Raw genomic sequence first — 14,340 nt, forward strand, 5'->3', positions numbered from 1 at the left:
ATGTTTCTCTTTAAGTTTTGTCCCCATTCTGTCTCGTTCATATCTCCTCGCTGGCAGTCGCTTGCACTTTTGTGGGGCCTATGTATTCTTCTTTTTTGTTTTTTGCCTTTTGGTGACCTCTAGGTCGGGTTCGGCCTCACCTTTTGGGTGGTTGATTTGTCTGTATCTGAATCCGGGATGGCACCTCGTTGCTCTTTGTGACATCAGAGTGAAAAGACAAAAAACGTGAAATGTTTCAGCTCCGTTTCTCTCCGCTGCGGTTTTATCTGTCAGCTGAAGAAAGTTCAACAGAGGCACTGATGTCTTTGTGGATATTTTCTGTCTTGCCCGTCAGTCTTCCTGTGCAGTCAGGGCTTGTCATCATGAAGCCAAAGAACATCGGCGGCTTTAACAAAAGATTAAGCTGAATATGTGCCACCTGCCTTCTTGCTTCACTTCTGAATTCCCACCTGTGTTGGATGCTCGGCTCTTCATCCTGCAAAGGAGATTTAAAAAAAAGATTTTTTATTTTTTTTTGTCTTATTTTGTTTAGGTTTTTTTTGTTGCTTCTCTCCATAATAGTGTGTGTTTGCGATTATTAACCCTTCCTGTTGTGCTCGTCTCTGCAGTGATCAGCGTCTCCATGGAATGCGCAGGGAGTACACGCAAGCCCGAGCCGCCCCGGGTTACGAGGAGCTAGACGCCGCACGGCGCCGAATCCTGGAGTATGATCCAAACCGGGTGAGTGTGCGTGCTTTTTTTGGGGGTGTTGTAGTTGGTTTAAACTGGACACCAGTTTAAAAGATGGTGAAATGAAGAGTGTATATCAGTGTGTGCTTCTTTCCAAAGCACTCCTGAGAGACCACTGTGTTTTCCCGTGTGTTGTTCTCAGGCTGATTTCAGCTTCTTGTTAACATTTGAGGGGCCTGTGTGCCATCGAGGAGCTGCCCGCTTTCCTCTTCATTTGGTATATGGAGAGATCTATTAGACTGGTGACATTTCCATCCCACCTTTCTTTTAGCTCCGCTTTATCTCTTTCTTTTGTTTCCTATTGCTTTTCCTTCTCTCCACCCCTCACCCCCCCTTTTCTGTTCTACAAAGGCCTGAAATCCCTGATTGTTGCCTCTCCCAACCAGACTGCACTGCTAAATGTCCCTGAACCTGTATTGATCCGGCCTGAGGAATCATTTCATTTACCTCTGTACACTCCCAAACTCGGCATACTCGCCATGGAAATCAATAGCCATTTATAAAGCATTTTAAAAAGGGATTTTTTTAATAGCGAGCCCAAAGATGCAGAAAATCACACTTTGATCCAAATCAGAATCGCTGAATCTCGCCACGGCATTTCCACTGAGCGAGATTTGGCTTTCATTAGGTAACGCGAGGAGAGAAGCAGAGGCATCTGGGAAATATGGATTTACTGACCGCATCGCCGCAACAAAATCGTCTGATACAACCGGCCTCCCGCCGCGTTCACGTCCTCACTTGTTGTAGTCTGTGTCTATTGAGCAATGAAGCCCCGTGAACCAGTCTTCATTAGGCACTCTCAGACACACGCCACAGTAGCTGTCTCTGAGGCCCGAGGGGCTTTGTCACTCATTACGCATCCCTATGCAGCATGTGTTTCTGCCTCGGATCACCGTGACTCAGTCGGTACCCAAACTCTGATGCAATTAAAGCGCAGCAAGCATGAGGTGCAACCTCTGATCAGTTTGTTGTTTTTTTTACCCAAAAAGAAGACAGCGGTGTCCACAGCAGAAACCAGCAGTGGCTTTCTCCCCTGAGGAGACTGATAATGAAACACTGCACTTACCAGCACACACACACACGTAGTGCGAATAGACACAGGAAAACATCAAGGAAATTCTAGTGGGAACATAAAAAAAGAAGATATTGGCAGGATATTTTGATTCATAACATGATGATATATAACTACATTCACAGACATCGATTAAGCTTTTATGGAGTATATTGCTTGAGTGCTTAGTTCTTATATTTCTTTCAAGTTCAGATCTATCAGAAACCCCTTTCCTCGCACTCAGACGTACGGCTGTTTGCACAGATTTCCTGCACTCTGCTTTAACCTCTCCTTTGCACTGAAGTTGCTTCTGTTTGCTCATGAAACTTCTGCTCTCTGATTTTCCTCCTTTTCTTTTTGTGGCACACAGGTTATGTTTGATGGCTGAGTGGTTAGAGCGCATGTCAAACAGGTACCTCCCCCAGAGGAGCGGGTTTCTGCTTCAGTCACTGCTCTTCCCCTGCATCGCTCGTCCAATCTGTAATATAATTCAGTATCCAGTAAAGGTGAAAAACTTAACATAATACTCTTTGGTTTAATAATTAACCAAACTTCAGTACAATCACAGAGACGGTGTGTTTGGCCAATGGAAATGTTCTGTTAGAGATGTAAGATTATCCAAAGTAGACTAAATTATCGAGTAAAGACAATAATGTATTCCCATTAGTTTATGGGACTTGATTTAATCTACTCCAGAGAACACCTCAGTAACCGCTTTAAGTTTCATTTTGTACAAATCTCTTTTATTTTAAATCTAAATCTAAATTCACTGTTTTGAGAAAACAAAAGAATTATCCTCCACTTTAAAATACCAGCATGAGACAAGTGTAAGACATAATTAAGCCCTGTTGTGTTTGTGTTGTTCACTTTCGGGAGCTGAAAAAAGTTGATCAGCAGTCCTTATGTCATGTGATCATCGGGATATATGAAGTGGGAATCACCAGACATCTCACAATACGATGTCAGCTATTACATTTGCACTCAGCACCGTCCGGTTCTATAGTAATATTACTAAAGCCAGCTGAGTCGAGTTCTCTCGAGTTGTTCTCATTGACAAAGTCTGTATTTATAAATTTGACTGCAATTATTTTAAAACTTTGGACAACGTCTCTGAGAGTGATGGCAGTCATTCCAAGTCCGGCTGCAACTGTTTGCAGAAAGGTTGCAACCTGTGCAATCACCTTGTGGTCAAAAGTGTGCAACACCCTGAAAGTCTGGGCAGCCATTCAGTCACCACGAGTTGCGATTGTTCACAGAACATGAAAAAAATTACAATCACCGTCCAGCCACCAGTTTAGTTTTATTTCTTTGTTTATTTCAGTAGCTGTAGGGAGCTCGCTGTCCTATCATTAGTTGTGTGACTGAGCCGTTAGCTTGCTCTGAATTAGGCGTAAGCTTTGTCAAGCTAACCGCGTCCAGCGTTGGGTAGTTTTTTGGTTGAGATGATGAGTCTGCTCAGTTCCCGGAATAATAACTAAATAATTAATAATAAAATATCAATATTTGGTGTCCCTGTGTTGATACATTATTGCCATACACCGCTATTGCAGTTCCATGCTATCTCAGAACCCCCACCCCTCCCCCTTCAGGATATTGCTGCACATTCACCTTCTTACCTTACTTTCTCTCTCGATGGTAAGATAAGATAAGATAAGACAGAACTTTATTAATCCCTCGGGTGGGTTCCTCTGGGAAATTCGATTTCCAAAAAAGCACAGCACCGACAGAAGTTACAGAGTTATACACACACACATATATATAAATACAGAGACAATATAAATAAAATATACGAAGGGGATAAATAGAATAAATAGGAATAAAAATAAAAATACAAGTGAATTGCACATTTCAAGTATTGAGGTCTATTGCACTGTTGACTATTTACAAAAGTATTGCACAAAAGGTATTGCACAGTGAGGTGAAGAGGCACTACAGCTTAGTTGTTCCCCCCTCCTTTGTCCTCCTGTTTCCCCTCCCTCTCCCCTCCAGAGAGGAGTTAAACAGTTTGATGGCGTGTGGGACAAAGGAGTTTTTAAGTCTGTTAGTTCTTGTCTTTGGGAGAAGCAACCTGTCACTGAACAGACTCTTCTGGTGGTTAATGGCCGTGTGCAGAGGATGCCTGGCATTGTCCATAATGTCCATCAGTTTCTTTAATGTCCTTTTCTCTGCCACTGTCACCAGAGTGTCCAGCTTCATGCCGACCACAGAGCTAGCCCTCCTGATCAGTTTCTCCAGCCTGCATGAGTCCCTCTTTGCTGTGCTGCTCCCCCAGCACACCACAGCATAGAAAAGTACTCCAGCAACCACTGACTGGTAAAACATCCTCAGGAGCTTCCTGCAGATGTTAAAAGACCTCAGCCTCCTGAGGAAGTACAGTCGGCTTTGGGCTTTTTTATACAGGTGCTCTGTGTTGCATGACCAGTCCAGTTTATTGTCCACCCACAGCCCGAGGTACTTGTACTTGTTGACCACCTCCACCTCCTCCCCCTCTATCTGAACCGGCAGTGGACCTGCTCTAGACCTCCCGAAGTCCACAACCAGTTCCTTAGTCTTTGAGGTGTTGAGTTGCAGGTGGTTTGTGTGACTCCATGCGACAAAGTTCCTCACCAGACTTCTGTACTCCTCTTCCTGATCATCCCAGATACACCCCATGATGGCTGTGTCGTCTGCAAACTTCTGAATGTGGCATAATTCAGAGTTGTAGCAGAAGTCAGAGGTGTACAGGGTGAAGAGAAGAGGGGACAGCACAGTTCCCTGTGGTGCTCCTGTGCTGCTGACCACAGTGTCAGACGTGATGTCCTTCAGCCTGACGTACTGTGGTCTGTCGGTGAGGTAGTCGGAGATCCAAGCCACCAGGCAGGGGTCCACCTCCATCCTGTTCAGTTTTTCTTGAAGCATACAGGGCCGGATGGTATTAAAGGCACTGGAAAAGTCAAGAAACAGGATCCTGACCATGCCTTTTCCCCCATCCAGGTGTGGTATGGGGCGAGCATAAATACAGAGCGCTTGAGCGTGGCACTCACTCGCTTACAACGGCCTTGTTTTATCAGCCTTTTAGTTGCCACCACTTCTACCACGCCACGCTGCTCTTTTATACTCGGCCCTTTTCTGCAGCCTTGAATGGTTAAAAAGGCTTTCCAAGCTCTCCGCACAAGGCCAGGAGCACACATCTCCTTCTGTCAGCTGTGTGTGTGTTAGAAAGAGAAGATAAGTGTGTCTGTGTGAGTGTGTCTGGGTACCACACTAACCTAAACGGACATAAACAAAAGCAGGAATCAAAGACTATGGTTACAATATCTATTCGTGTCTTTGTTTATTGTAGTTTTTCCCAGCGTGCACGGTTTAGAGGTGGAGTTCATCGCGCGGGTCTGTGTCACTGCCTTTGTGTGTATATGTGAGCACGCCCATGCGGTTAAATCTGGTCTTCAAAAAGGGCTTCGTGTCGCTTTCTCATTTCTTTCCTCCAACCCTGCTTCCTCTGTGTTCCTGTCTATCTGTCTCTAATTTGACCCGTCCTTCATGTTCCCTGTCTGTGGATAGGTCACACTTGTAATTATGCCAATCACACTGTCCCCACTCTCTCTGTTTTCTCCGTATGCTAATGATAGGCTCCCTTTAATGTCTTGATGGCCAATTAAGCCACAAAAGTACACGAGAAGTTTCTTTTTTTAGACTTCTTTGTTCTGTAAGATCAGTCAGCTGTTGCAGAGACTTCTCTTGACATGGTTGTTTATTATAGTTCGATAAAGGCAATAATATATCAGCTTAACTCGCCGCGCTGCACATGGGCTTATAAATTTGTTGACTCCGCTTGTTGCTACGACACCCCTGATGACATCATAATCTAATGATCTAATATTCAAGTGGATTTTGGCGTAAAGCTCTGACTGTGTTGTGTGACATTCAGTTTTGTGATGTGGTGAGACTTGAGCTTTCTAGCACGAGACTGTGAAAGTCCTACTTCAGCTTGTGTAACAACTCAGTTTAAGCGGCCTAATGTTGGATCGGATCTTCGGGTGTGTTTGGGTTGGTTTCAACACTCTTTTTGTCTGATTGTTTTAGGGTGGAGGTAAATGACATGGTTGTTGCACTTGTATTTTAGTCATTTTACTTTGATTATCCTCCAATTTCCTATCTTGTTTCCTTCTCGTTTGCTCTCGTTCTTTCTTGCTCGACATTGCCATGCATTGTTGAGGACTGTCACCTCACAGCATTTGGTTTCAGTATCTTCAGTTTTAGGGGTTTTATTGGTTTTACAGATGATTCCAATTTAAAATATGTCGTACATGTCGCTAATAAACAAGCAACACAGTCACAAGCACGTCTGAATAATGAAAAACTTATGGAAGAAGAAGAACATTATTAAATTAGTTAAAAATGAATGCTGGATAACTGGTATGATAAGAGGGTATAAAAACAGAGCGCTCACTGTGTAACAGTTTGAGCAGCTCGTTGCCGACATTATAAATGTAACCGCACAGTTGGCTACATCAAAACGAGAAACTCATTTTAAGAAATTCATTACTATAAAAGTAGAACAGTGAAAGTGCATCGGTCAGCTCTAGATTTGCTCGGATTAGTTCTCCACACTCTGGACTCTCTGATTAGCTCAGCTATGGTTGTCCGTCTGTTCCACACAGCCAGCAACACGCCCGGTTTTCGTCATATCTATATGTGCGCACATCCTCTGCACACACGCCATAATTCACACCATGATGGAAAAACCTTTTTTGACAAAAATCATGAAACATGAGATGATGGGGGTTTATTTAAAAACATTTTACGGGAAACTTTTAAAATGCCAGATGATAAAATATGAGACGCTTGGTGGCTCCAGTGTTTAAGTGAATGGAAAAGTGGTTTGTAGTCTAAAGCACTTTGAGTGTTTGAGTACAAAAGCCAGTCCATGTCTAGTTCTCTCTTTTTGTCCTCACTCGTTCTCCCTTTTGGCCTATTTGTTTGCCCCCTAGTGGTTCTTTTTGGATGTCCTACAAAGTCTACAGCTGGTGCACTGACCCAGACCGCTTATTCACCTCAGTGTCTTTTTTCTCTCTGTCAGGTTTATTATAATGGAAATGTACATTATAGTGTATGTGACCATGCCAAAATGAATGGTAACGCAGCGTGCCAGAATCCTGTTTGCCCAGTCTAACAAAGACACACGGGCACACATACAGGAGGCGCACACACCCATACACGTACGCAGGAACTCGTGCATCTTATCTTCAACTCGTTACCCTGTGAACCATAAACAACAGCGGCAGCACATGTGACACCTTAATGAACACAGAAGTCCCCGAAAACCACACTCGCGACTACACACTCGGAGTCATTATGAAACACACACGGAAAAATGCTCGCACAAGTCCAGATACGACTTGTCATCCATTGCGCAGCTGCTTTTTTCTTTTTTTTGTTTTTGTACTTCTCTCTAATGTTGTGTGCACGGACATCCATCACCTTGATGATATTTTAATGTCACATCCTCAGGCTGTCTCAATCTCTCCCCCTCTCTCACTTTTCCCTCTCCCTCCCACACGTCGGCCATCACTTCATAAATAAACCCCCACATCATTAAGTAAACACGCACCAGCCTGTCACGGTGATAGATGGCGTACACACACACTTGCGCGCGCGCACACACTCGTTCGTGGACGTGTGCGCACACGCATTCAGGCGCTGGTGATGTGCGAGGGCCTCTTCATGCCCACAGGCACAAGCCCCCAGTGGTTTTTGTGCCCATAGTCCTAATGATCTTCACCAGTGAGATGATCTAAAAGCTTACTTTTAGGGGGGAGAAAAAGCACCTCGTTCTAAGAAATAAAGTCAATGGCAGTTGTCAAAGTGTTGCGTTAACAGACTTGCAACTGTATCTGCAGGTTCTGTATCTGTGGGCTGATGTGTAGTTTATTTACTGGAGGCTCCCACTGTGCCTCACTGACTGTCCATCACAGCTTTCACCTGACAAGCGCACGCTCTTACCGCACACCCTGTGCTATGAACAACTCTGGCCCGCTCTCTCACTCGTCCCGCTGTTCGCCTGCTGCTGGAGACGCTGTGATGAAGGCCTGCAGAAACCTGCTTCTAAACACACAAGGGGGAAGGAGGCCTGAGGGAGCAAATGAATGAGGGAGAGGATGTGAGAGGAGGAGGAGAGTAGCAGCAGGGAAGTGACGGCGCAAGAGAGAACTTTTTTATTTTTATGAAAAACAAAAAGGAACTAAAACTAAGAACATGACAAAGCTGCAGAGCAGAGTCAGAGAGGCTTAAAGAAGCTCCTTAGGGGGAAAATGGGAAGGATGAAAAATAGGACATCTAATAGGAGGATCTGGATTGGCACGACGAGGAGACAGATGGGATAGAGGAACTGACAGACACATGGAGGCATTGACATAAAAGACTAAAGAATTTGAGCTAAAGAGGAGAATGAAGAAACGATGGTTTGACAGTGTAAAGTGTAGCCTGCGCGGTCTTAGTTGTTAGAGATTTAAACAAGCATCCGCCCTGCTGTAGTGTCCTTGAGCTTTATCTTTACTCCATCTCTAAATTTTCCATTAGGGATGCATTAATGCTCGGAAGTTCCTCTAAATTCATATTTCAGTGCGTTTTCCTGCCACAGCACACGGATTTGTTTTGGAAATGATTTGTCATGTTCTCCTTCTGAGAGGAAAATCACTGCGTAAAGGGAAGAAATAAAAATAAATGACAGAGCGTATACATTTTGGCTTATGGCCAATCAAAACATTTCATTTGGAATAAAGCAGTAAACACGGTCGTTCTGTCAGGCTGATGGTGGCGCTGGCCTCCAGCCGACCAACAACCCAGAAAAAACCCACAAAATTAATTTAGATTAAAAAAACCTCTTGTGTGAGCATTTTCTCACCAACTCCTTATTCAAAATGATCCTTATTTTAAAAAACAAAAGAAAAGAAAAGGCTCTTGAGTGGAAAAGTGAACCAGGAACAGTCAGTTTGGAGTTTTAATAGGGATCGTCCTGGAATTCCGACCACAGTTTTCTATGAGAGCAACAAACCATTAACGTTGCACATATACAGCAAGGGATAATGTAGCTTACTATAATTAGTGAACATAGATCGACTGACATCAGTTAAGCATCAGCTGAAAGTATCACTTTTAACCTTTATATCTGGTTGTTGCCAACCTTTCCAGGCTTGCTATAGTCTTTGTGTTAAGAAAAAAAACTAATTTCCTGATGTCTAAGCTCAACGGGGGTCAATTCAGGCTTTTTTTGGCCGCCAGGCTTATAAATCACTGGTTAAAGTCCTGTCTTCTATAACGCTGCTGACAAATTGTTGTATTTCCTTGGCTTGTAACCTAAAGTATAATGTGTCTTTGCCCCCCTGCTGTCTCAGCTGTCAGTCGAACACGCACAACAGCCGCCCACTCAGAGGTCCAGAGGCTTTTCTTCCTCTCAGTAATAATAATACACACATATATATATATAAACCTCATTTTCACATCCCTTTTTTTAAAGCTGGACTTTAATAGAAGGCTAGGAATGAAGTCTCCTTGCTCAGCAGAACAAGGGAGCGGTTGTGTAATGCACGAGGCAGTGTAGTTGTCAAAGCTTTGTTTTCATCCCATGCGTGCAGTCTCTCTGCCTCTCCTTCTTGCTCGGCTCTGTACTGGTCAGTTAATTAGAAACATTTCAGGTAAAATATTAGAAATGTCGGTTTGTAAAGAAAAGAGAGGGTGAACGAGGCTGAGATGCTAGTTTGTGCATGTTGGAGAAGGTGAGCAAGTGAGAGCGCGAGCAGCTGGTCCGGGGGTGTTTCTCGGAAGGAGGCTGCACTAATGTCAGACTAATGTTAGTGTTAATCAGGTTAGCATATGCCCTGTGCGTGTGCGCATGTGTGTGTGAGTTTGTGCTGTTCCTGCACCTGCACTGTGAAAATGAGGAAACAGAGAAGAAGTCTGGACGCAATAAAAAATGATGTGGTCCCTCCCAGGTTTAAAATTAGGTAAATAAATATAACCTGAATGACCAACAACACACGGCATATTACAACTCATCGGTATTTATTCAGCAAAAGCTAAGCTAACAGCTTGTAGAACCACTGTTACCAGTAATAACATGGATTCATCATGTTCTGTGTGAATTCACCAGTATCTCCCATCATATTGAGGAATTGTGGCCCCACCACATCCGGGCAATTGTTTAAATACGGATTTTTTTTATGCTGTCAATCAAGCTGAGCTCTGGGCTTTGGGATTCGTTCCTTTTTTCAACCATTCTGTTGCAGATTTGCTGCAGTGTTTGGCTACAAAACGCACCCAAATCATCACCCCTCCACCTCCATGCTTAACAGTTTCTGTGAGGTGTTTATGCTGATATCACAGCCAGACATGTCCACTTTGGTCTCATCTGTTAAATGGACACTGCTCTAGAAAGCTTATGGTCTGTTCAACACTTCCAGATAAGTGACACTTCTTACATTTAAACATTTAACATTCTAGCTGGCACCTGGAGAGCCTGAAAAGTGTCTACTACACATCAGAACACTCCCTTACCCTGTCGGTGATGCCAAAGAAATTAATGATTCTTCAGAGTAAGCAGTGCAGCATATTAGCTTAACACAAGAATCAGATCAGTACACAGTACTGGTGGATACTTGAAGGCAAAATCTCAGTGTGAAGTCAGATCGGTCCATCCCGAGCATAAACCTCCTGAACGTGTACACATTTAATCACAGTGCACTGCACAATAATTACTAAGGAAACAAATGCATAAACTGCACAGAAGCCAACATGCACATATGTATGAACACCCGCTCAGTCACATTTTATTACCGACTTTTAAGAGGTAACATGCCACAAACACATAAAACCCACACAGCTCACAATCAACCATGCAAAAGAAACAAGTCTAGACACGCATAAGCAGGCAAACACACACACACACACTCACAATCATCATCAAAGGGCTGCAAACCTCAGCTTTGGCCAGACTGAAGCTGTTTTCAGAGTTCATTTCACTGCAGGAGGCTGCAGCCAAATCCAGGCTGGCAGCGAACACACAAAACTTTTTGAGGAGAATCCCATAATTCAGTAATTACAAGACATGCAGTCTTCTCATCCTGGTTTCCTTTTAACCCCCTCTGAGATCACTCTCGCACCCTTAACCGTAAAACACACTCTAGATTTTCTGTTATACACACACACGCCCGTCTTATCCTGTACAACAGTTGAGCCCTGCGCTGATTAAAGAGTGCCTGTTGGTCCCTAACTCTAACTGTGGACCAGGCTGCTATTCTGGCTCATAAAATTACACAGGCCCCACCACAAGTTAGTGTTTGGATCACGCAGCCCAGAATAACATCGAACAAGCTACTGTGCCCAGCTACTGGAAAACAGACCGAACAGGATGAAATGACAGAGGAGAAATGACTCGGGAGGCGAGGCTTACAGGAGACTGTTCTTTGTTAATGCAGGGCTTGATGTGATAATTATAACGGGAAGGATGTGCTGCAGAGATTGCCCCTTCTTACAAGCCATTTAGTCCAGCTTTCAGCCTTGTCAGATCGTTTTATTCCTTTCCACTGAGGTGAGATAATTCACTGGTTTGCAATGCAAATGTGATTGCCGGTTGCACTTATACCATGAGCTCTTCCAGAACAAGGAATTATCGGGAAATTGTGATTCATGAATATTCTGCAAACAAGTAAAATTGAACTGTTTCCAGTTAAAAGTCATCTTTACTAGCCCCCAGAAGGTCACGGGGACATTAGGGGAGGACAGTACGTACTTGCAAAATGTTAGCATGTTAGCTTTTTGACAGAGTACATCAGCTTGAAAAAGGCTGTTGATTTTCCATTGTGATCCCCTTGCAAAAGCAAAGGGGAAAAAAGACTACTGTGGAGCAATTATCTCTCCATCCCATAATCTGCATGTAAAAGATGAATGCTGCCAATGTTATATCACACTCTGGTTTGTGGACCACCACCTTAAAGCTTCAAGCAGGAAAAAGGATGTCCAACAGCTAACACTAGCTAGATTGGTTAGCAAGGTGCATCAGTAGATATGGGTTCAATGCACAGACACACAGTTAAATGGTAGCATGCAAATGAAAAATAAGATTTTTCCTGTGAAATTAACTGCAGCAAATCATAGTTATTATGCAATGATTGCAATAAAAATGCCTCTTAAGGCACCAAGCCGAGCAAACACTTTGCAGCCTAGCCGTCACCTCTCTGTCCCTCAAAATGTCCATGCCTGTGTTTGTATTAGGGCTTACCTTTAGGTCTTAATCCAAGATAAATGAGTGGGTTATGCAATATCTCATACCTTGTATAATTATGGAAAAAAAAAGTTGGAAAACTCTTTTTCTTTGCTCTGGTTTATCCAAATTCCCATTAGGCCTCGCACAATCGGCATGCTCATTCGGTGCTCTTTCTGAAATTTCACAGTCTGAGCAGGTCAGCGGGTGTTGTGTATTGTTTGACATCGTCCGCTTTCTTGGCCATTGCTTGATTGGTACACATATGAGCACTCCCTGTTCCAGCATCTCCGAAGCGCACCGACTCAGACTCGAGCACCGGCTGAACTTCTGTTCACACTCCTGGGAGACAAAGACAAGAGTTGAACAGCTCGTTCCAGCATTATGTTTCTACCCGCTGCTATCAAGAATTCTCACACACACGTATAACACCTTTCTCCCGCTTTTCTCCCTACAAAGTCACAATGAGTGATTCCATCCACGGACTCCTCCTCCTCTGTCCTTGTCTCTCCAGCTCATCCCTGAGGCTCCACGTTTCCCTCTCGCTTCTTTTTTTGTTTTAAGTCACTTCATTCCAATGCTGCACAGCAACCGGGTGATTTTTTTTTTTCTTTTCTTTTTTCCCCCTCCCTCTCTCCCGCTTCTCCATCTGGGCCAGCAAAGGCCTACAGGGACTTATTTGGTGTCTGTCTTTATCCCCACAGCTCGTCTGTGGCCTACGGGCAAACTGCAGAGTGTGATCTGTCTGCGAGCTGATAAAAATCTCCCGTTCTCCTCAGTGCTCGTGCCCACTCTCACTTCAAAGCACTTCACCGCGCTATGTTTAGATTTAAGAAGATGGAGTTTCGACAGGGTCAGCTACGTGTTTGTGTTGTCTCCGCTGAGGTCACATTTCCGCCGTCGTTTTAAATCATGACACCATTCCTCTCAAAGGTGCCAATGTGCACAATGGGCATTTTTGTTGTAGTACCTGCATTTTCAAGGTAATGTCAAGTTCTTACAGTTTTTTTTTCTTTTTATATTTCAAGCTTTTACCTCTAAAAAAGGAGGCATTAGATGCAGGCACTTGTTGTTCATAAAGTCATATTTCTATAGAGGAATCTAAAAGGATAAGCGTGATTTATTTCATCACTTAAGGCTCTGAGCGTCTTCCTAATTGACTTTTAAATCAAGTGGCTGGAACACTAAACAGGCCACTTCATCACTCCCCTTCCACCCAAAAATCTGGGGTTTTGTGCATTGTCTGTACTTCACAAAGAAAATTGCTGCCAGCAGTGAGCTGGGAGGCGAAAGGGACATCATGGGCCAAGAGGATGCAGTGCTGGCAAACATCTGCAAGTACTGCACTCTGCAGAGGAAATTGCTTCTTTGCTAAATTTCCAGAGAGAGTTAGAGGGAGTTGGCTTCTAGGTAGCTTCTGCTAAAGCTCCATCATACAAGGAACAATGTTTTTTTGGGGGGGGGAAAACACTCTTCTGTGGATTTTTCCAATCCCATTAATTGTTTTTGGAACTAAAAAAAATCTGGAAAAGCCTGGACAAAATATAAGAAAGAAAAATGCACGTAGAGATACATCAGGATAAACGAGTTTTTGGGTTTTGTTTTTTCTAAACTGACCCCTTCAAACCACTGCAGTAATCCTCTTCTTTAAAGGTCCTGAAGTTGGCAGGGCTTGCATCAAAGCATCTGAAGGTCAAACAGATCAACCTCACGACATTTTCAGCAGGCCATTGGAGAGCATGAGTAGCTGGATGCAATCATCAAAGACTCCGTCGCCGGCGGTGGCGTCAACCCCCACATCTAAAAATCTGTGACCGGAAGGAGAAAACAACAGAGGACTGTTTAACGCATGCTGTGGAGATGATGCCTTCTCAGAGCACAAACGCATGACTCAGCACAGCTGGACGGGGAACTGGCAGAGTGATGCTGCTGTTTTTGGTTTTTTTTAAAAACCTGGTTTGAACTTTAAGGCTGTTTCTAGACTTGTGCGCACTCTCTGGTTACATCACAGGGGGAAAAATCTGTTTCTTACACACATGAAGACATGCCTTTTGGAGGCGTCATAGCCTGGAAAGAGGGGACACAAACCATCTGCACACACACATACACATACACACTTGCAGGGGTATTTGGATGTTATTTCAGTGAACAGTGGGAGGCTAACAGAACCGCAGAGGAAGACAGGAGCAGGGACACGGCCCCAGTAAATAAACAACGCCCCATGGCCACTGCCATGGCCACACACACTAACACACATGGAACAGGTTTAGGATCCATGTTGAATGAAGATAGGTGTGACAGCAAAGCACACCAACATGTAAGT

General features: G+C 43.8%; 1 protein-coding gene across 2 annotated transcripts in view; it reads left to right on the forward strand.

Moving 5' to 3' along the window:
• The window catches only part of LOC147302420 (partitioning defective 3 homolog B-like), a 200,050-nt gene that overhangs the window by 157,981 nt on the left and 27,729 nt on the right, over nt 1-14,340 (forward strand). For both annotated transcript variants that reach the window (XM_086282053.1, XM_086282054.1), the window contains exon 22: nt 609-720. In XM_086282053.1, coding sequence (XP_086138179.1) covers nt 609-720 — 112 coding nt within the window. The remainder of the gene's footprint in view (nt 1-608; nt 721-14,340) is intronic.

Source organism: Aulonocara sp. 'chitande type north' Nkhata Bay, linkage group LG23, assembly GCF_057382095.1.
Source record: "Aulonocara sp. 'chitande type north' Nkhata Bay isolate Kocher_YH1m ecotype deep benthic linkage group LG23, A_spYH_male_GT1.1, whole genome shotgun sequence".
NCBI classification, from domain to species: domain Eukaryota; kingdom Metazoa; phylum Chordata; class Actinopteri; order Cichliformes; family Cichlidae; genus Aulonocara; species Aulonocara sp. 'chitande type north' Nkhata Bay.